The following is a 22,658-nucleotide window of genomic DNA, read 5'->3' on the forward strand; positions in this document are numbered from 1 at the left end:
GGCTCTTGGATAGTTAGTGCCTGGAGTTCACTAACTCGTCGTAGTAACGTAATCGCTATTAGGAAAGCCACTTTCCATGTCAAGAACTGAATCTCGCATGAATGCAGTGGCTCGAAAGGGGGACCCATCAGTCTCGTGAGGACCACATTTAGGTTCCATTCGGGAGCTGGTGGGGTCCGTGGAGGAATGACTCGTTTGGAGTCCTTCCAGAAAGGCTTTGATGGCGGGCACTCTGAAAAGGGAGAGGTGCTGCCTGTTTTGGAGATAAGCCGCCATTGCGGATAAATGTATACGAATGGAAGCATAGGCCAGATTACATTTGTATAGATGTAAGATAACAAATGATGTTTTGAATAGAGGCGTCTAGCGGGTTGATGTTGTGGTCTGCACAATAAATGACAAACCGCTTCCATTTCGCTGCATAGCATGCTCTGGTGGTGGGCTTCCTTGCCTCCCTGATTATGTCCATACAGTCAGGAGGTAAGTTGAGGTAGCCAAACTCTAAGATCTCAGGAGCCAGATCGCCAGGTTGAGCTGTTGCGGATCTGGATGCTGAATGTCGCCATGGCTCTGCGTCAAAAGCTTGGGTGTGAGGCGCAGCCTTTGATGCGGTACCACGGATAGTTCCAGAAACGTGGTGTACCATGGTTGGCATGCCCACGTTGGAGCAACCAGGATGAGAGTTATCGAGTGTTGCTTCAGTTTGCGTGCCACCAGCGGTATTAGAGGTGCTGGGGGAAAAGCGTACGCAAATTTGCCTGACCAGTTCATCCATATCGCATTGCCCTGCGACTGTGGGTGTGGAAACCTGGCGGCAAAGCTTCGGCATTTGGCGTTTTCCTTTGTGGCGAACAGGTCCATCTCTGGATGACCCCCACCTTTGGAAGTACGGGTGGAGTACTGATGGATGTATCTCCCACTCGTGCATTTGGTGGCTGTACCAGCTGAGCAGGTCCGCCATCTGATTGTCCTTGCCCGGGAGGTGTTCCGCCATGAGGAAGATATTCCTTTGAATGGCCCACTTCCACATGCTCAGAGCCAGATGAGACAACTGTGGAGAGTGTGTACCTCCCTGCTTCTTGATGTAGTACATGGCCGTCATGTTGTCCGTCCGGATCAACACGACCTTGTTGCATAGATGTACTTTGAATGTTTTCATCACTATGAAGATAGCCATCAGTTCTAGAACGTTGATATGCATCTTCCTCTGCTGTGCCGTCCATAGTCCCTGCACAGTGTAGTGGAGTACATGAGCTCCCCAACCCTGGAGAGATGCGTCCGTCGTCAGAATGATCTGTGGCACAGGCTCCTGGAACGGTCGTCCCTTGCAAAGGTTTTGTGGATTCCACCAATGCAGAGAGCTGTATGCACGACCGGTTACCAACACTAGGTCTTTCAACTGTCCGTGAGCCTGAGTCCACAGACGTGCTAAGCACTCCTGAAGTGGATGCATATTTAGTCTCGAGTGCGGGACTATGAAGATGAAGGAGGCCATCATGCCTATCAACTGCATGAACACTCTTGCTGGAAGCGAGTGTTGAGGTCTGAATTTCTGTATCGGCGATTGAATGCTGCTGACCCTCACTGAATTTGGCTGCCAGAGTGTTTATCGTCGCACCCAGATACTGCCGTATGTGGGCGGGTTGCAGGTGGGACTTTGGGTAATTCAGTGAGAATCCCAGATCGTGAAGAAGGTGAATGGTGTGGGACATGTGGGCGGCACACTGCTGGGGCGACTTTGCCTGGATTAGCCAGTCCAGATAAGGGTAGACGTGAATGTTCCGTCTCCGTAGGTGTGCCGCCACTGTCGCCAGGCACTTTGTAAACACCCTGGGTACCGTGGCGACTCCGAAAGGTAGAACCTTGAACTGGTAATGTTGATTTTGGATGGTGAACCAGAGGTATTTTCTGTGTGACGGGTGCAGCGGAATATGAAAATACGCATCTTTCAGATCTAATGTTGCGAGAAAATCTCCCCGACTGAGCAACGGTAGGACTTGCTGCAGTGTTAGCATGTGAAAGTGCTCCGACAGAATGTACTTATTGAGGGGTCTGCGGTCCAGTATGGGTCTGAGGGACCCGTCCTTTTTTGGTATCAAGAAGTACAGTGAGTAAACTCCTGTGCCTCTTTCTTCCGCAGGCACAAGCTCGATTGCCCCTTTTTGCAGCATGACGAGTACCTCCTGCTGCAATAAGTGCAAATGCTCGGCGGACATAGGACGGTGTCTTGGGGGTATGTTGGGTGGAGTGGAAGTTAACTCCAGACAATAACCGTACTGGATAAGCTGCGTGACCCACCTGTCTGTGGTGATGGACTTCCAGACTGGCAGGAACTGTTGAAGTCTCCCCCCGACGGGTGCTGCCTGGTCGGGGGGCAGTGACAAGGCGTCACTGTTTGTTAGTAGCGGAGGACCTGGAGTTGTTGTTTCCACGACCTCTGTCCTTGGCGCTGTTTCCACGATATCCACTTCTACTTTGTTTGGTGTATGTGGTTTGCGCGCCACCTTTATAGTACTGTGTGTTCTGGGACAGCTGGCCTCTGGAAACATCTCTATTGCTTGAGCGACGAAAAGAACCACCCCTGAACTGCTGCGACTGGAGAGCCCCCATAGACTTTGCAGTCTGTGTCTTTCTTGATTTTCTCCAAGGTGGTGTCCACCTCTGGGCCAAATAGATGATCAGGGTTTACTGTGATTTAGAATGGTGGTCTGTATCTCTGGCTTGAACCCGGAGATTCTGAGCCAGTCATGTCGCCTCAACATGACACTAGTGTTAACAGCTCTGGCCGCTGTGTCTGCTGCGTCCAGTGCACATTTGATAGAAGCATTTGATATGAGCTTCCCTTCCTGGATGAGCATCTCAGCTGCCTCTTTATATTCATCTGGTAGGTGCTGTAACAGGGTCTCAAGTGTGTTGTAATGGGCCCTTCATACCTGACTAAGAGTGCCTGAGTGTTTGAAATGCGCCAGATATTGGCCGCTTGAGCTGCTACCCTTTTCCCTGATGCCTCGAACACCTTAGATTCCTTATCTGGGGGAGGAGCATCACCCGTTGTTTGTGAATTAGCCCTCTTCCGGGCATTAGAAACAACAAGAGAGTCCAACGGCAACTGTCCAGTAATGTAAGTAGGGTCTCCAGGCGCCGGTTTGTACTTCTTTTCAATCCTGGGGTTTATCACCCTGGCTCTTACATGCTCCTTAAAGATTTCCCCAGCATGCTTCAAGACACCCTTCAACATAGGCAGAGTCTTGACAGTCCTCTCTGAGGTGGAAAAGGTGTCAAAAAGAAAGTCTACTTCAATGGGGTCAGCATGGAGCTGTACGTCATGATTTTTAGCCGCCCTTTCAATGAGTGCATTAAACGCTGCTGAATCCTCAGTAGGCGACGTTTTTACAGCATACACTTGTGTCTGGGGCAGAGTGTGGATCACCTGGGTCAGCAGCATCTGCCCAGGGTTCATTTTTATTATCAGGATCAGTGTCCACAGGATAGCTGTATTCGTCATCATCACCTTCCCCAGTGTCCACATCTGAATAAGTGGGTGAGACATCATGGCCACGTTGAGATACAGGTTCTAAAAGAACAGGTGTTGAAGTAGAATCCTTCTTCTTTAGTGGTATTTTATAGGACTCCATTGGCTGTTCCGGGGCGATTTTTCTCTTATAAAGAGAAAGTCTGCCTGTCTCGGCATCTATAAACTGTTCCCGTCGCTCTCCCAACAAGGATTGTCGATGCTTTGCGGCCGGGACCACAGTTGTCGGCTTCGGCACCGTGGACACCTTCCTGGACACGTCGACGGCCATTTTAGGGAAGAAAGCCTTCGGCACCACTTTCGGTGGCGGCGTGAAGTGGATGGGCGTCTACGTCTTCTGAGGTTTATCTGCAGGCTTTGAAGGTGGAGGATCCTTAGGCCCGACCACCGAAACCTTGTCTTTGATGCGCTTCAGGGAGTCTGCCACCTGCCTCGAGAAGGAGGCGGACGGCTGCGTCGACTCGACGGAATCCTTCGAGGCACCACCAGGGGTGGACTTGGGAGTTGTTCCGCTCTTGGCCTTGTCCGGCCGACGCGGAGGCTCGAGAACCTTTGGATCACCGAATCCTTTGTCGGTGTTGACTGTCTTCGGCGCCGATTTGTTCGGGTCGACTGCCTTGACCTTTGCCTTCAGCGTGCTAAACTTAGTCTCGACGCCCTTCAGCGGTTTCTTCGGGTCGAGAACGCTCTTCTGTTTAGTCGGTGCAGACAGGTCCGAGGACTTCAAGCCGACCAAAGCAATACGCACTTTCGGTTTCGAAGTAGTCACCAGTGCTTTTGGTTGCGTCGATACCGGAGCTTTCACTTTCGGTTTCGCTGTTTGCGGCTCCTTAGACATGTCTGAGCCCGAAGGCGGGGCCGTAGAACTTATAGGAAGATCTTGGGTAAGGCCTTGTGGCGATCCCTCGACCTGAGCCTTATGAAGCGTTTCGGCCCCAGTGTCAGTTTGTGGGCATAGCTCCTCACTCGAGCTATCTTCCAAGGCCCCAAAGGCCCCATCGTCGTCTCCTACCTCGTCGACGACTTCTTCCGCTTCGAGCATCTCAACATCAGCGTCTTAGTTGGAGTCGACCTCCGACGCGGGATTCGACAGGTTCTCTCGAACCTCCCCGTCTGCTCCTTCATCATCCCCGGCATCGAAGATGTCCACCGGCTCCGGTGCAGTCTGCTGGGCTTCCTTGCGCGCAGCGCGTCGATGCAGAAGCGCCTTCTTAGATCGAAAACGGGAACAAGCCATGCAGCTGGCTTCATCATGATCCGGCGACAGACACTTGTTGCACACAGGGTGGACGTCGATGTGGGGATATTTGGAGATGCACACGGGACATCTCTTGAACTGGTGCCGTTCCATGATGGGTAGTCGATAAGGCCCCCGGCGTCGACCGGGCCTTCAGCGTCGATAAGCACGCGGCTCTCCTGGATATCCGGCTCAGGAACTGAGCTGGAACAGAACTGGGCACCGAACGCAAGACTATACCGACGAAAAAACGAAAGGCCTTTTGGCCTTAAGAAACTTTTATATCGATTCAGACTTGAGTGAACCAATATGCATCTGAACCCAATGGCGGAAACAAACAATCTGAAGATGGAGTCTATGCCCATGCGCACTGTAGTCCAGGGGAGGAGCCACCTATCTCGTGATACTTCGAAGACTCTTCCAGGACAACAATGTGCGATCATCCGGACCCAACACTAGGCGGCGATCTATGCACAGATATGAATTCAGCAGCCCACATGCCTCGAACCCACTGCTCGTGGGAATCCCAGTCTTAAGATGAGCAAGGCAGTCAGGTCATCCAGGGTTTTCGAGGTTGCTGACCACAGGAGACACCGGGATTTAGCAGGAGCAGATTTCAAGGATCAACAGGCCGGTAGGGCTGGGGCCCAAGTTAGTTAGTGTCGCCCTCTTGTTAGCAACTGCACTGAAGGTCTTCTTTCTCCTTGTTCTTCTTGTTTCAAAATCGGGATCTGAGGAAGGAAGGATCAGGGTGCCCCTAAAAACTAAATTTAGGGGCGTTACAGGTAGGGTAAGGATCAATGGATCCCTGTCTTTGGGTAACTACACCCCCTATCCTGCTACTCTCCTGTGGTAGGGGAGCAGGAGTGACTGATAGGGCTCCCCTCAAGATGGGGGGAGCCCGGACTTGTGCTTCACCTCGCCTCTCCCACCTGAAGGGTGGGGCTGGTAGAAGCTGGCACGCCTCCTTTCCTCACTTAGATTTTCCTGCCCGTCTTCCCGCCAGAGTGGAGGTCAGAACCGGTGGGGTCCAGTTGATGAGTACAGCAAGTGGCCTGGAGAAGCTCACAAAGGCGGCATGCCTTTGAAGGCTTGGCACCTCGTCCCAGGATGTGCCTTGTTTCAGGCCCCCCAGAGCGGAAAGCTCTAGACCCAGGGGTCTAGAAACATGTCTGGTGGTGGCAGCCTTGGTAAACATGCAGTCAGGACACTGAAAGTTGGTTAGGCTTCAGGGGGCATCTCTAAGATGCCCTCTTTCATGCATTCAGCATTAAATCCCACATTGGCATCAGTGCGGGTTTAATGTGCTGAGAAGTTTGATATCAAATTTGTCAGTCTTCAGTGTAGCCATTATGGTGCTGTGGAGTACGTAATGACAACCTCCCAGCACCATATACTCTTAATGGCATCACTGCACTTACAGAGCCCAGGAATGGTACTCACCGTTCCCTCTAGGGGGCGCACGCGCACCTCTCCTTACATCCTGCGCACCGACTCGCTAGGAGCGCGCACACAGGACGTCACGCTAGAGTCGCCGCTGGCCGCTTTGAAGAAGCGAGCGGCTGGAACATGACTAGTGTAGGTAAGGAGGCGGAGGGGCTGGTGGCTATGTGGGAGCGCGGGGCAGACTGTGGCCTTTTGTTTAAATATTGCTGTTAATCTGAGCCCCTTCACGGGCTCCGATTAACATCAATACTTAAACAAAAAGCCACAGTCTGCCCTGCGCTTTACTAACAAAAGCGTAGACACTTTCCAAACTCAGCTTGTACCTTAGCACACGCTGTGTTTGGAAACGGTCTCTACGCTACACTTTGAGGGGTAAGTTGGGATCAAGGAGGATAGGTAGGCACCCCGGAATGGGCACAGGGGGCCGGGGGCGCCAGGTGCAGGGTTGTCTTGACGTCTGGAAATCTTACCCTCTGCTGGAGAGGTCCTTTGTTCTGAGGCTACAAGCGTCGTCTGGGTCACGGAGGAGGGTCCTTGGGCACTGGATTCCATGTCAGAATCGCCGGGGTGACATCCTCAGTCTTAGCCCACTCAGGCACAGGCCGGGCTCAGCAGGTGCAGCATGTGCAGCGTGTGCTGGATTCGCGGTTCCTGGCTGGCACCAGGGGTATTGATGTTTGAGCAGAACCACTACTCATGGGAGTCCCAGTCTCTAAGAGGTTCAAGGCAGGCAGGTCCTCCGGGGTTCTCGAGGTTGCTGCCCGCAGTAGATCATGGGATTTAGCAGGAGCAGGTTCAAGGATCAACAGACCTGTAGAGCTGGGGCCAAGTCAGTTGGTGTCGTCCTCTTGTTAGGAGATGCACAGCAAGTCTTCTTGGTCTTTTCTTGTTTCGAAATCGGGATCTGAGGAAAGAAGGTTCAGCGAGCCCCAAAATACTAAATTTAGGGGCGTTACAGGTAGGGTGTGGGTCCCTGCCCTCGGGTGAGTACACCCCCTATCCTGCTCCTTTCCTGTGGGAGTGAGGCAGGAGCCCATCTCCGATTGGGCAGGCTCCCCATCCTCAAGATGGCCGGGGCCCGGAGTCGTGCTTCACCTCGCCTCTCCAACATGAGGGGTGGAGTTGGCACAGGCTGGCCCACCCCCTTTCCTCACTGAGGGTTTCCCGCCAGTCTTTCCAGCCAGAGTTGGGGTCAGAACGGGTGGCGGCCAGTTGCTGAGTACAGCAAGTGGCCTGGAGAAGCTCAAAAAGGCGGCATGCCTTTGAAGCTTCCCCTGCCCATCCTGGGGGAGGAGACCTTGTACCTCACCCAGGACGTACATTGTTGCAGGCCCAGGAGAGCACATGGCTCTCTACCCAGGGGTTCAGCAACATGTCTGCTGTGTGGCAGGCTCTCAGACAAGTCGTGAATTGTAGGTTAGGTTTCAGGGGGCATTTCCAAGATGCCCTATGTCAGGAGTCTTCAAACTGTGGGGCGCGACACCCATGGGGGTCGTGGAGTGAGAAAAAGGGGGTTGCACATTCCTGGTCACACTGAAGGATTTTGCACAAAAAAAAAAAGTCAAGTGTCTCAAGTCTGCTGTGGTCGTGTTCCGTGAAGCACCACATGTATTCAGTGTTGCTGTTTACTATTGTACTCTCCGCTTTCAATGATTTTTTTTTTTTAGCGTTTTGGTAGTTGAGAGAGGTTTCTTTTCAGAGGACGTTTCGTTAAATTGGGAATGACGTAATGCTGGAGACGTGTAGATTGCACACAAACTTGCAGGGTGTGCTTAATTACGCAGTTTCCACATTTTTTTTCGGCTCAACAGATATGGTTTCCTTTCTGCTGAAGTGCAGTTTTTTTCATGCTCGAAGGTCCGCTCCTACCAAATGCAGGTGGTGTCCTCCTCTCTGCATCAATACAAGGGTCAAATACGTGAGAATAGCGTAGGTGAAATCGAGGCCCCAAGTCAAAGACCATAGAAATCAGCGCGAAAGTCCAGCAGAAGTCTGAGGCAACAGGCAGTGAGTGGCCACATGGAAATCAGGCTCCTGAAAGCAGTGTCAGGCATTTCTGACCGCCTGCAGTTCTGTTCCTGTGCATTAAGTGCCATTCTCCTCTCTGCCCCCATGGGTACTTCACTGCTTTTACTTGATCAGGGAGTTTAAATGCAGAAAGTGTGCCTTCCTGTTTGTCTGCAGCCAATGTAGTTTTTGTACAGCCAGGCAATGCTTCGCCTGTCCCTGTGAATGCTTGTCAGAGCTCCGTGGGATATCTTAAACGTCCTTGTTATGCTAATGTATATAATTGCTTTCAGTGAAGTGTTGACACGTCCCAAATTGTTCTGTTTGATTGCCATTACCCTTAACTTTGTCCTTTTCTTAGGAAAGATTGGTTTACGTCGTATTGACGCAACATGGAATTTACTGACATCACTATGCAAAGTTACTCGCAGAAATATAAACCCAGAGCCTATGGTGTTTAATATTAGAGAAGCGGATGTGTGCAATCTTTGAGTTGGGAAGTTGGGATCAAAAACGCAGCTTCCTTGCTTGATCAGATTGTGTGATTTTGGGCAAATCAATTTACTTGGCTGCCATCACATTTGAGAGCACTTTTAAGTCATTCAGCTGACGGCGAGTACTAACCAGATTTATTTGACAATATTACTACCGTATACTAAAATTATTCTACTTAGTTGTTCATGTTTAAAAACTATTACCTTTATTAAATGTAATTTAGTAGATCAGTATGATCTAATGTACTCAGTGAAGGACAGCCCATGTAGTTTCAATACTAGCTACAAATTGCTACAAGCGAACGTAGTGAGCAAGCCTGACATCCTCAAAGTCATTAATGTGGAAAAAGGGTCTCTTCCCAGGAAGTGTACAAACAAATAGAACACAGTGCATTTTCAGCGCATTCTTCTAAAACATATGTCAGTAAGAAAATTGTGTCCCCAGTACAAAACACTTGAGGCACAAATCGGGATTATATATTGGGTGCGCAAATCGGCTGCAGTGTGACCCACGGGGTGTGGGGCACTTACACAATTCCTATTTTAAGAGAAATTTCACCAGTGTTTTTCAAATAATCGAGGGCCGAAAAGTACTCTTCTATGAAAACCATTGAAGACCAGACCAAAACTGTGCGGCCTGCACCAAAACAGCGAGACCGATAATTCCTGCCTTCCTGAATTAGGGAACAATAAGAAGATTGGCACAGGTCGAGAAGAGCATACAGGTCAGTTTATGTTATAAACCAACCCGTATGCTCGGTGAGAGGGTGAAAGGAGATAGGATGGTAGAGGACAGCAAGGGAATTAGAGCATTCAATTTAAGAGGTCAGAAACGAGAATAAATGTGAAGTGCCAAAGGATGTGCAGAAATGCGAGAGTAGAGGTGAGTGAAAGGTGAGGGCACAGGGGAGTTACTGTTAAACTGTGGGAGAAGATGGCTGGGAGGTGATCTGTGACGTAAAAAGAGAAATTGATGCGACATTAGTGAGGTGCAGCAGCGATGGGGGAAGAGAACTGGGATGGGGGCTGAGGTAACAGGGGAGAGGGACGTTGATTCAAGAAGGTGTGAAAGAACAAAGGGGAGATGTGAAAGATAAAAGGGTGATTGGAGCGGTGTAAGATACAAATAGACAGAAATTTGAAGGGAAAGACTTGAGGTGAATGAGAAGTGCTGAGGGGTGAGAGAAGTGACAGGGACATGAGATAAATGCAAGAGACTGTTGGAGATGAGGGCAGTGAAAAGACATAATGGCAAGAGGTGATTAAACGTGAAGTGAGGTTGATTAGAGAGTTCTGAAGTTGTAAACAGGGGTGAAAGGAGCAACTTTGGGTCACGGCAGGGCTAATGGTAGCGAAACGGGACACAGCACAGCGCTGGGGGGCGGCGGAACTTCCAACCAAGTCCCAATGGTGCTTAAACATGGATCGAGTAATGTTGACCGAGCGTGCAGTGTACTCCAACCGAACCTGCCCGGGGAAATGGAACAAGATATGGCTGAAATGGAATGAATACAGAGGGGACATATGCGAACCCTTGCCGGAGGATGATCAAGACGACTCCGACGATGAGGGCGAGGAGGGCTAAACCTAGGCGGGTTGGAGGGGTGGGGTGGAGAACTGGGCTGCTGCAGGAGGCCTCCTCTTAGGGTTTAGACTGGTGAGTCAAGGGGAGTGGGGGCATGTGTTGTACGTAGATGCATGCATGTACTGTGCGGGGATGTCGGATTTCCATGGGCCCAAGAGACACTTGTGACCTGAAGTGCACTGATTCGTACTAGACCGTAATGTAATTCCTAACTGTTTGTGGTTCTGAGTTTGTTATTTTTCAAAAAATGAAAAAACTCCATCAAAACCTCATTTCCGGCATTGAATAGTTGCTTAACTGGCGCTTTTATGTTTTCAGCACGCTCCGTCACGCATTTAATGTAACTGTAGCTTTACTATCCTTTTTGCTGAAAATCATTGTGAACAACGATCCTCTGATAGCGGCCGGCCCACAGGGTTGCAGGCATTCCGCTGTGTACTATGTAAAGTGCAATAAAGGTTTTGGAAAAAAAAAAAAAAAAAGAAAAAACAGGGGTGAAAGAAAATGGCCTGCAAAGTGAGAGGGAGATCCGGGGTTGGGAGGGGAGAGGAGAGAGGGATGGAAGGGCAGGGTTGGGAGGAAAGACGTGGGTAACTCTACTTAACTCTGCACAAGACCACCAGGGTTTTAATGGACCATTGCTGCTCCTGGCTTGGGCCTGGTGAGCTTTTAAAGTGGCAACATGTATTCCTGCGGTTTGGAGGCCCTTCTCAAAGGTTGACTAGACGTCTTTCTGTTTATTGCGTTATTTTGGTTATAAACTGGTACTAACTAGATTCAATCTTTCCTCAGTGTTACTGTGTGTAAACAATGTCAAAATAATGAAGCAATACTAGACCAAAATATGCAGCATCACAAAGCATTATTTACATTTTCTTACCACACAATTTAGTCGAACCTGCCGCATAATTAGGTCCTCAATGCCAGTAGCCCTGTCTATAGGTTTAGAAATGTTTGCCAGGAGGGAGTCCTTATTCCTGAAAATATTGACAGGGGGGTCTCGCCTTCCAAACGTTTGAAGACCTCTGCCCTATGAAGTGCATTTTACATTAAATCCCACCCTGGCATCAGTGTGGGTTTGAAGTGCTGAGAAGTTTGATATCAAACTTGTCAGTCTTCAGTGTAGCCATTATGGTGCTGTGGCGTTCGTAATGACAACCTCCCAGCACGATATACTCTTAATGTCATCACTGCACTTACAGTGCCCTGGGTACTGTAAGGGCACAGGGCTCATGCACCTGTGCCCATAACACTGTCATAGGGCCCCCAGCTAGAGGGGTGACTGATGTATGCCAGGGCAGTGGGTTTGTAGGCATGGCACACAGGGAGGTGTGCCATGTCGACACAGTGCTTAGTTCTGCATAAGGACACAGCCTGCAGGCAGTGTGTGTGTTTTTCAGGGTGCAGGGCCCCTAATGGTGGCACAATGAGTGCTGCAGCACTCCGAGGTCTACTCTGGTCACAATTCCCTGGGTACCTAGGGTACCATTTACCAGGGGCTGACATGTGGCTAGAGATGCCAATTGGGCTTTAGTTTCAACACAGTTTTAGTGAAGGAACACAGGCCCTGGGCACCCGATTGGCAGGAGCCCAGGGCACACTCAGTCAAAGCACATCAGCAATTCAGCAAAAAGTGGGGGCATACCATGCAAGAAAGATGGCACTTTCTCACACTTAAGAATCGTACATGGAGTGAGGACACAGGGATGTGACGTGTTTTCACTGGGGAGGGGGTTATAGAATGGATTGAAGGAAATCTGGTATGTAGCAGCGAACCATACCTCTGTGGTTGCCGTAGGTGCCCACCTCTCGTCTTGGCCCATGGGCCTCTTCGACAGGCCACTCTTTCCCAGCAGATGGCACCCGCGCTTCACTGTCAGTCTGGGGGCAGGGACAAATCCTGCACGGGCAGCATGCTCCGAAGTGTGGGCACCGTGCCAAAGGGAACTCTACCTTCGGTACGTCAATCACCGGACGCAGCTCTAGGATATGTGCACCAGCTGGGTCTTTGGCTGGTCAATGGTGTGAACATGGGCCCTTCTGCAGGCAACAATCTGACAGGCAATTATAGCCACCCCTACATTAACCCCGCAAAACAGACATGGTCATGGGCACTGTGGTGGTTCTGGGGCAGCAGGATTATGCAGTCGGGCCCGCAGCTCGCACTTAGGACTGCCGATGGGCCATCTTGCTGGCCACACCCCTCCATTTGGTAGTTTGCAATGATTGGGAAGCACTTTAGATTAGCCATTTGAAGTAAGAATCTGGTCTTCAATGGTTTTCATAGAAGAGTACTTTTCAGCTCAGAAGAGCTGATGCAGATGGGAGACAGTCTTGCCTTTTTTAATTAGATCTATCTTGCTTAAAATCAGTCTGTGCAAAGGAGTAATTTTCAATCAAAGCTCACGAGGCTCATAAGACTGGCAAACCATGCAGCTGTAAGGAAAATGACAGTTCAAGTCTCATTGCTGCAAATGCATACTATATAAATAAAAACAAATATCTCCCAGTGCTCATGCATCTGTTCGTAGGTTATTACAATCTCACCTCTTCCCGTAATTTACAGTACTCTTTCCCATTAGAGAAAGTCAGTGTTTTGTAGCGTGCGTTAAAGACACAGAAAATATACAATGGCTATTTGCATTCTGATATGTATGTGGGTGCTGCCTTCATTATTTGAAGATTGCTTGAAGACCAATTCAAGAAAGATACTCAACTGACGGCAGCCAGAGACTAAAGTTGATTAACTAGGTAGTATTTTACCCAATATGAAGCTGCTTTTGTTTTGACAAATTAAGAAAATACACAGCAAGGAATCAAAGGTTTTTTTTAAAAAGCATAAATTACACAGACAAGTGTTAATAGGTAAAGGTTTAACAAACCAATGACATCGCCCGGTTGTTGTGGCAGCTGTGATTGCTGCTGGGGTGGTTGCTGTTCTTCCCTGGGAACCTCTGGATTTTCAAATTCTTTTAAGAATTCATCCAGATTGTCAGCTTCTCCACCTTTCCTTCTCTTCCTAAGTTCATCTGGCACCACTGGCGTTAGGCAACGGGTGAACAGCTATAAAGAATACACATTTCAATTATTTAACAAGCCACTAAAGAGCGCTTGCAAGACACACTGAATCATTAACAAGACCAATAGTAACAAAACAGTACTATCTCTACATAGACAATTTCTCTCCCTTGAATCCACACCACCACCTCTTAGAGCAGAAACCGTTGTCAATTCAGGTGCTGAACTCTGAACTAAATTCTACCAGATTTGGATGGTTATTTGAATTAACATGACACCTAGTTGCCAGAGATCCAACTGGACTATAGAGGTCCTTGTTGCGTTATAAAGTAAGCACCTATATATTTCAAAACGGGTCCTCAAATCATGTTGCTTGGCGATACATTGATGTGACTTAACAAAATGCATGCTTAACTTCTATAAAGACCTCAGTTTACAGTCAGTCAATTGCTGCAGGTTTGCAGTATTCACTGGTCAAAAGATAACTCATTACTGCTACTTTACCTTCAACAGCCTACTATTCCATAATGGCTGAGCAGGCAGAGAAAACAGCTTTTCGACCCCACCAGTCTCCTTCCACATCATTAGTTTCTTTGTAGGTGGTGCAAGGTCCAGGGTGGTAACAATATCGGAGTAATCACTTAGTTGGGCACGGATAGTCTTGCTGTCCAATTCCTTCACACTGTCCACAATTAGCTTCCTCTTTCGTTTTGCTTTTGTTTCCTTTACTAAAGGGAGAATAAACATTACTGGAAATACCCAACATCTAAAACCTTATTAAAGTGAAAAATCATTAGTTGCAAAAAATATGCCGTCAATACGAACAGATCTGTACCTTGAGATTAGTAGTAGGTCCCAATTCTGTGCATTATTCTGCATCTAGTCTTTCCATGGTTTAATAAGCGGTAGAATGTTTGGTGAATCAGAACTAGTGTAATTCAAAAGCCTTGTAAACTGACCCAGACTTCTAAAAGGCATGCCACTGTTTTTTCGTTCCTTGTAATTGAGGAATACCCATATATCTGCCCTGAATATTATTTTACACCTTTGTTTAGGTGTGGCATAAGCCCAGACATTTTTATTTTACTACAATTCTATGACTAATATACTTATAGGTGCTTTCAGCATGCCCTCTACAGCACATGTCGGTGGATCAACTCCCTAAAGCTAATGATTAACTTCACTTTAACCGACTGCTTTCAGCCATTTTACAAGGAGCACATCCACACACAAGAGGTTCCCTTAAGTGCCAGGGATTACAAAGGCTCCAATGGTAGACTTATTGCCTTTAACAATGCTTGTTTTACTTTGCTTGTGAGAGCTTCAATATTTTTTATTTGAACTGCCTCTTATTTCTTTACTTTATTTCTCCCATTTTATTTACATGTTTTTCCTTTATCACAAGCCAAATTACTGGCAGAAGTCACAACCCATTTTCAGATCTCTACTATATGCAGATTTGCTTTGGTTGAAAGACCTATTGTGAGCAATAATACTTGTGTACTCTGGGACAGGCCACTGCTCATTGTCGGCTGGCTTACTAGTCATTTGCTCGTTTAATGGCTTTCTTTCCTCTTTTTTTTGGCTGCCCCTCCCTCGGACCATAGCTTCTTTACCATCCTTTTGATTGGAAGACTTGAAACTGATATCAGGGGACTACTTTTTTTCATTTTAGCACTTCATGGTAGTGCATATTTTCTTGCCATCTCCAGTGCACTGCTACCAAGCACACATCAGACACTATAGTGCTCTACAATTTCTCAGTTCATCCTCTACTCATTTTATCCTTGTTGTCCTACAATCCCTAATTTTTAGGTCTCGCCTGTCGATGCGCATCGAGCAAGCGAGACTATGGGGGCTTATCCACTCTTTGTCCAACTTGCAAGGAATCGTGGCGATTCCTTGCAGTGCCCGTGACTTTTAAGCTCAATGCGCATGCACATTGAGCTTAAAAGCGCGTGCACATGCCCCCAGCCGCCTGCCTTGCCTACTCTCCCAGCTGGTGCCGCTCCACCCCCTGCGGCATCAAAGGCTTTCACGGCCGGCCAGCCATGCTTTCAGTTTCACGACCGGCCGGCCGTGTGAAGTGCATTTCAAAGCCCGCTCTCCCTGCTCCGCCCCCTGCTCCGGCCGAGACGCATTTCTCCTCCCTCCTCCCCCCTCCTGGGTCAGGTTACCCTGCTTTCTCTTTCGCTTTTTTTTCACCCGGTGACATTGTTGCCTTTAGCCCTTCCCTCACCTCCTCAAGCCGTTCAAGTTGTAAATTCCATGCTCCCCTCTCGCTGTCCATGTTGTCCACCTTCTGACTCCTGGGCAGCGTGATAAGGAAGGCAACATGATGGCGCACACTCCCTGCTGCTTTACCGTGAAGCGTGTCCATGTATGCGAGTATGCTTCATAGCGTTTTAACTTAGCCTGTTAAATCTATTATCCGCACTCCATACATTCCATTCCTGCTATCTTTGTTTACCACGCTCCATCTGCACACACTTCCTGCTGCTTTACCATGAAGCACGTCAGGGTATGTGAGTATGCTTCATAGCGCTTTAACTTGGCCATGTTAAATCTATTACCCGTACTCCTTACGTTCCGTTGCCGATTTTGTAGTTGTTTCTATCCCCTGGGGTAAATAGCTAACTCACAGGGTTTAAGAGCGCATCAAACAGCTTGCTATTTTAAAACACGCTTCTTTCCTACGTATGCAAGCTATATCTAAGGATTCTGACTTGCATATAAACCGGACGAGGCAGGGCGAGTGCAAAGGTTTACAACACTTCAACAACGGATTATAATAATGAATGGGCCATCATAGCAAGTTAAGTCTTAAATATACTTATTTATAAACTAGGGGTGATGCTTTGGACAGGTAATGTAATAGGCAGCTGGCTGGAGCATAACTCTAGCGCCTCCTGACAAGTACTGTTAAACTAACAAAAGACCCCTTGGCAAGTTTCAATATTAATCACTGATCATAGAGTCTGCGAAGTCGCCCACTGTGTGAAAGCTGCAGAGACCGCAATTATCTATTAAATATTTAATTTACTATCAACTTTTTGCAAATGGTCGTGGCAGTAAAGCAATTCAATTAGGGACATCTTCGCTCAGTATTTTTTTTAAAGTATTTTGCCCAAAGAAGATAAAACACAAGTTCGCTCACATAACCCGCAAAATACATGTTTACTTTTCCTCTGTCTTATAGCTCAGGTCTGTGAAATCCTATTGCAACGACAGACATTGTGAGCCTTTCAACAAACACTGAGGCGTTGCTTCATGCGGCCTGTTATAATTTATTTTTTGGTGTTACCGGTTACTGAAGGAAGCCTGTTACATATTAACCCTTTGGAAACAAACGTGTTTCACGACCGGCCGGCCGTGTGAAGTGCATTTCAAAGCCCGCTCTCCCTGCTCCGCCCCCTGCTCCGGACGAGACGCATTTCTCCTCCCTCCTCCCCCCTCCCCATGCACCCTCAGTGGGCTGAATTGCCAGAATGCAATATCACAGGCCGTGCCCCTGCCGTGAGTAGTAAGCCTCCGCTGCCCCTCACCCACCCTCAACCCCTCACTCACCCTCAACCCCTCACTCACTCTCACCCTCACTCACCCTCACCCTCACTCAGCGCAACCACAGCATCTTCACTAAATATATTTAATAAACTTTAACCTATTGGCAATATAAAATAAAATCCATTTTATTTACGTATTAATTATTAATTGTTTTTTAAAGCCATTGATTTTTTTTATATCAATACATATAAGTCACATATAAGTCCCGTTAATACAAAACATGTTGCTTTACAAATGCTAGAGGTGTCACATTTACAAAAATTATAACTATTGGCTTTGTAAAGAAGAAAGCTATTAATTTAGCTATTTAGAAAAAACAACACATAAATAAAAAACAAAAAATAAATAACACCTATAGCTCAAACTTTACTACTGCGAGACCTATTGCATTTCCAATGCTTGTTTTAAAATAATTTTTTACACCACTACCAAACGGCATATCTGAAAAGGTGAAAAGCAGTTGCGCCTTTTTCGACTTGTGCTATCTGCAGCTCATGCATTAACTCAGAATTAAATGCATGTGCTTTAGACAGTACAGTTGCATCCCAACAGGGCCACGCAGGTGTGCCCAGTGTAATCGAACAAGTTACTTACTTTTGGTAACGATATATCTGTAAGAGACAGATTAGTTATGCATTCCTCACATTAGATTTACCCCCAGGTGTCAGACTGGATCCGGAGAATTTTTCTTCAGCAGTACCCCTGCGCTTCAGTCAACTATGCATCAGCCGTTGGAGTCGTGATCGCCAGAATGACTTTGTGGTACCTACTTAGACGTCGGCCCTGCGTGCAGACGTCAGTTCTTTACACAACAGCCCATGGCAGAATGCAGAGCCATGCAAAACACTGACCACTGGTGAACAAAACTAGGGCCCTAAAAGAGCCCCTTACTCTAGAAGTCAGTACGTAAAACGGGGAGGATGGGTCGGGCGGTGAGGAATCCGTAACTAATACAGGTCTCTTACAGATATATTGTTACAAAGGGAAGTAACTTGTTCATCTGAACTGAAAGATTAGTTATGGATTCCTCACCTTAGAATAGATACCCCAGCAATACCAGAGGTGGGTCTGCGAACTTAGTTCACATCAGAAAGTCCTGCAGAACTGAACGGCCAAAGAAGACGTCTCTCCGGACTTGGCTGTCTAGGCAGTAATGTTTTGTGAACATGTGCAATAAAGCTCACTTGGCTGCCTGGCAGATGTAATGAGGGGAACTCCATGTCACGGTTCCAAATAGGCTGATCGCATGTGCGCACGCCCCTCTTGTTACCCAGAGCACACAGTGCTGTGTGTGGAGCGCGCACACACACAGCACATCCCAGGAAACACCCGTTTTTCACGCCACTCACTTCTTAAAAGCAGCAGACGAAAAAGAGAGTTTCCTGGTTGTGGTGGAAAAGACCAAGTTCAATAGAAGGCAAGGGAGCAGCAGGTAAGCCTTGCGGCAGCCTGTGGTCCCTTGCTTTCTTCTTTTGAATGAGGAGCCCGGCTGCGGAGCATAATGCACAAGTTACTACTTGTGTAATAATATATCTGTAAGAGACATTAGTTAGTGATAGATTCCTTACCTTAGAATTTCCCAAGGCATCAGACTGGCTCCGGAAAGTTTTTGGTCAGCAGTTGGTAGATGGCATTGTGCGGCTCCACGTCGGTCGCTGGCGTCGTAGGCGCCGAGATGACGTCCGGCGCGACCCATGGGCGCCGACGTCAGTTCTGTACACGACTTTCCGCCCCAGGAACGCAGCGTCATGCAAGAAACTGACCACTGGTGCCATGAAACTAGGGCCCTGAAAACGATGTCCCTAACCCTAGAAATCAGTTCGCAGAACGGGGAGGAAGGGTGGGGCGGTAAGGAATCTATCACTAATATCTCTTAAAGATATATTGTTACACAAGTAGTAACTTGTGCATCTGAAAGACAAGTTAGAGATAGAATCCTTACCTTAGAATAGATACCCCACCAATACCAACCAGGTGGTGGCTCTGCGAACAAGATTACACCAGAAAGTCACAGAGAACAGAATGGCCAAAGAAGCCATCTCTCCAGACTTAACTGTCAAGGCAATGCCTGGTAAACTTGTGCAGCGAGGCTTGACAAATGTCCTGTAAGGGAACGCCGCGTCCCAAGGCAGTAGTGGCTGCTGTTGCCCTGGTAGAATGGGCACACAGCCCCACAGGAGGTTCCTTAGCCAATGAGTAAAGTGCAAGGCCCGACCTTTTTTGGTGCCCACGTAGACAAAAAGTTGGTCATCTACCAGGAACTGTTGTGTGCGCTTCAGATAGAACGAGAGCGCACGTTTTTGATCCAGATGGTGGGGCCGCTCTTCCTCTTTCATAGGATGCGGAGGCGGAAAGAAGGTGGGCAAAGTGATGGTCTGCCAGATGTGGAAGGGCGTTACAACCTTAGGCAAGAAATAGGGACGGGTCCTTAAAACCACCTTGTCCGGATGAACAGAGGAGGTTTGGAAGAAAGCCTGGAGCTCGCTCACTCTTCTGGCAGAGGTGATAGCTACCAGGAAAGCAGTCTTGAGAGTGAGAAGACGCAAAGGACAGTTATGAAGGGGCTCGAAGGGAGCGCACATCAGATATGTCAAGACAAGTTTTAAGTCCCATTGAGGACTGATGAAAGGCACGGGAGGAAACGTGTGTGTAATGCCTTTCAGGAACCTTAACAACAGGGGACATAAAAAGAGAAGGCTCATCTGGAAGCAGAGATGCCGAAAGATAACCTTTGATAGTGCCACGAGCAGAGCCCTGCTGGGCCAAAGAAAGGAACAGAAGGACCTCAGAAAGAGGGGCAGAAAGGGGATCCACAGCCTTCGGTGTGCAACATGCCACAAATTTGTTCCACCTGCAGGCATAATCCATTTTAGTGGAGGGACGCCTGGCTGCCACAATGACATCACAGACTTGGGAGGACGATCGAAAGCTGTCAACTGTCGCCGCACAATCTCCACGCATGGAGGAGGGAGGCTGGACAGGTTCGGGTGGAGGACCTTCCCCTGCTGCTGTGACAGAAGATCCTCCCGAAGAGGTAGTCTGATCGGGGGATTGATCGCAATATTGAGTAGCTCGGGATACCAGCATCTTCATACCCAATCCAGAGCCACAAAGATGACTTGGGCCCGGCCGCGCCGAATCTTCTTCAGCACTCTGGGCTAAAGTGGTATAGGTGGAAAGGCGTACAACAGACCGCAACTCTACTCGCGACAAAAGCATTGCAGAGCGAGTGCTGCCTTGGAAATTCCAACGCGCAGAACTGATGACATTGCGCGTCCTCTTCGGTGGTGAATAGATCTAGCCAAGGCTCTCCCCACTGCAGAAAGAGACCTTGCGCCACGTCCAAGTTCAGACTCCATTCGTGATCCATCAAGCACCAGCTGCTGAGTTAGTCTGCCCAGGCGTTCAGAGAACCTGCCAGGTGTTGAACCACCAAGGTAATGCCTTGATGTTCCAGCCATGTCCAGAGGCGCCGAGCTTCCTGACATAGGGTCCGGTCCACGACACCACCCCGCCCGGTTTGTTGCAATACCACATGGCAGTGGTGTTGTCCGTGAAAACCTGCACTACACTTCCCCTGACAGAGGGAAGGAATGCTTTCAGTGCAAGTCGGATCGCCCGAAACTCCAAAATACTGATATGGAGTCGGAATTTCGCAGGAAACCAGAGGCTTCTGATCGCCGCCTCTCCCAAGGGGCCTACCCATCCCAGAAGGGACGCGTCCGTCACCACTGTGCGCCCCAGTTGGGAAAGGGAGAGGGATCTGCCATTGACCCAATCGCGATTCGTGAGCCACCACTGTAATTGTCGTGCAGCCCTCCGAGATCTGGACATAATCGGACAGGTTGCCCTGACGCTGTGCCCACTTCAGGTCCCACTGCCTAGCCCACATATGCCATCTGGCATGTTGAACTAGCAGGATGCAGGAGGCCATCAGGCCCAGTAGCCGGAGGGTCATCCTGACTGAAACCCGGGATAGAGGCTGAAAGATCGGAATCATAGCCTGCTCGAGAGGATAAACGATCAAGGGGAGCTTTTGAGAAGGACTCCGGTGTGACTTCGGCACATTGATGGAAAACTCCAGCAAATGCAGGAGGCCGTCGTAGTCTGAAGGTGGGTGACAACTGTCTGGGGTGAGCCCGCCTTCAACAACCAAACGGCGAGGTAGGGGAAGACGACACCTCTGACCTGTGCAGATGAGCTGCGACCACTGGCATAAACACTTGAGGGGCGCTGGTAAGGCCGAAGGGGAGCACGGCAAACTGAAAATGCTCCAGGTCTACTGTGAACTGCATGTAATGCTGGTGGGCTGGCAGGACGGGGATGTTTAAATATGCATCCTGCAAGTCCAATACAACCATCCAATCTCCAGTGTCGAGGGCAGCCAAGACTTGAGCCAGAGTCAACATCTTGAACTACTTCTTTCGGAGGTAGCAATTGACGTTCCTGAGGTCCAAGATGGGGCGCAGGTCCCTTTTGTCCTTCTCGGGGACCAGAAAGTAGTAGGAACAACAACAACATTCTACTTCTGTCCCAGAAATGCACTTGATGGTCCCCTTCGCCAGGAGGGCCATAGCTTCCTGTTGGAGAAGCGCAAAGTTAGTTCTGCACAGGCGTTTGTCTGAACGAACGTGTAGGGGTGCTCCTTCCTTGGCTACGAAAGGTAGACATGGCTGGGCGTGCGGTGGAGAGACCCAAGGACTTGGCCGTAGCCCAAGAGTTCGCGAAACGCTCCAGCTCACTTTCTGCCTCATCACCAAAGAGGAGAGTACCATCAAAAGGCATGTCCATTAGGGAACTCTGGACATCCCCTGAAAATCCTGTAGACCGCAGACAGGCATGGCGACGCAAGGCAACCGTCATGAAGATAGCTCTTCCCAAAGAGTCTGCGGCGTCCAGCCCAAATCAAATGGCGAGCTTCGCTGCATCCTTCCCCTCCACAACAGCTTGGGAAAGGACAGCCAGGACCTCTTCCGGGCACTGAGGCAGAGCTTGAGCCACCGTGTCTCATACAGTGTGAGAATAGCGGCCCAAGAGGCATTTGGTGTTGAATGACTGCAGCACCAGGCTGGCAGAAGAAAACACCTTCTTGCTAAACTGCTCCAGTTTCTTCGATTCCTTATCCGGCCAAGAGGTAGGGAATGCACTCTGGGAAGTGAAGGCCTGAATGACCAGGCTCTCTGGGGTCGGATGATTTGTTAAAAAGGCAGTGTCACCCGGTGTCGGGCGATGACAACTTGCTACCTTTTAATTTTATCTACCGGAACCCCAGTGGCTGGTCTAGACCAGGTGTCCAACAAAACATCAGTCAAGGCCTGAATGAGCGGAAGCAGAGGATCCATAGAACTTGCCGCCGGATAAAGCACCTCAGTAAGGAGGTTGGTCTTGCGAGTGACAGTAGGCAGATCAAGGTCAAGGGCCTCAGCTATTCTACAGAGCACCAGAGTATATGTGGCGCCCTCCTCCGTGACAGCGGGAGGAGACATAAATCCAGGCTCGGAGGAGAGGTCAAGGCCACCTGCATCCTCCGAGCCCTCCGCCCACTCGTGTTCAGACTCACACTGCCGCGTAATAGGGTCCTCCGACCCCTCCCAGTCACCCCCCTCCTCCACAGCCCGTGGCACAGGCGGCAGCAGCGGGGGAGGCACAGGGGGAAAACAAATGTTCCAACGGAGCCGGGAACGGCGCAGATCTGGCTCCATGTCCCAATTAGGGTCCCAAGCCGGAGCAAAATTGCCTGGAAACTCAGGCAAGGTCGGAGGTGGGGCGAACGGA

General features: G+C 49.0%; 1 protein-coding gene across 2 annotated transcripts in view; it reads right to left on the reverse strand.

Annotated features, from left to right (window-relative positions):
* Positions 1–22,658, reverse strand: part of RAD21 (RAD21 cohesin complex component) — a 273,785-nt gene that overhangs the window by 30,033 nt on the left and 221,094 nt on the right. For both annotated transcript variants that reach the window (XM_086966139.1, XM_086966141.1), the window contains exons 9-10: positions 13,824–14,047; positions 13,184–13,364 (exon numbers count right to left, since the gene is read on the reverse strand). In XM_086966139.1, coding sequence (XP_086822265.1) covers positions 13,184–13,364; positions 13,824–14,047 — 405 coding nt within the window. The remainder of the gene's footprint in view (positions 1–13,183; positions 13,365–13,823; positions 14,048–22,658) is intronic.

The sequence above is a fragment of the Lissotriton vulgaris genome, chromosome 4_1 (assembly GCF_964263255.1).
Source record: "Lissotriton vulgaris chromosome 4_1, aLisVul1.2, whole genome shotgun sequence".
Classification (NCBI taxonomy): domain Eukaryota; kingdom Metazoa; phylum Chordata; class Amphibia; order Caudata; family Salamandridae; genus Lissotriton; species Lissotriton vulgaris.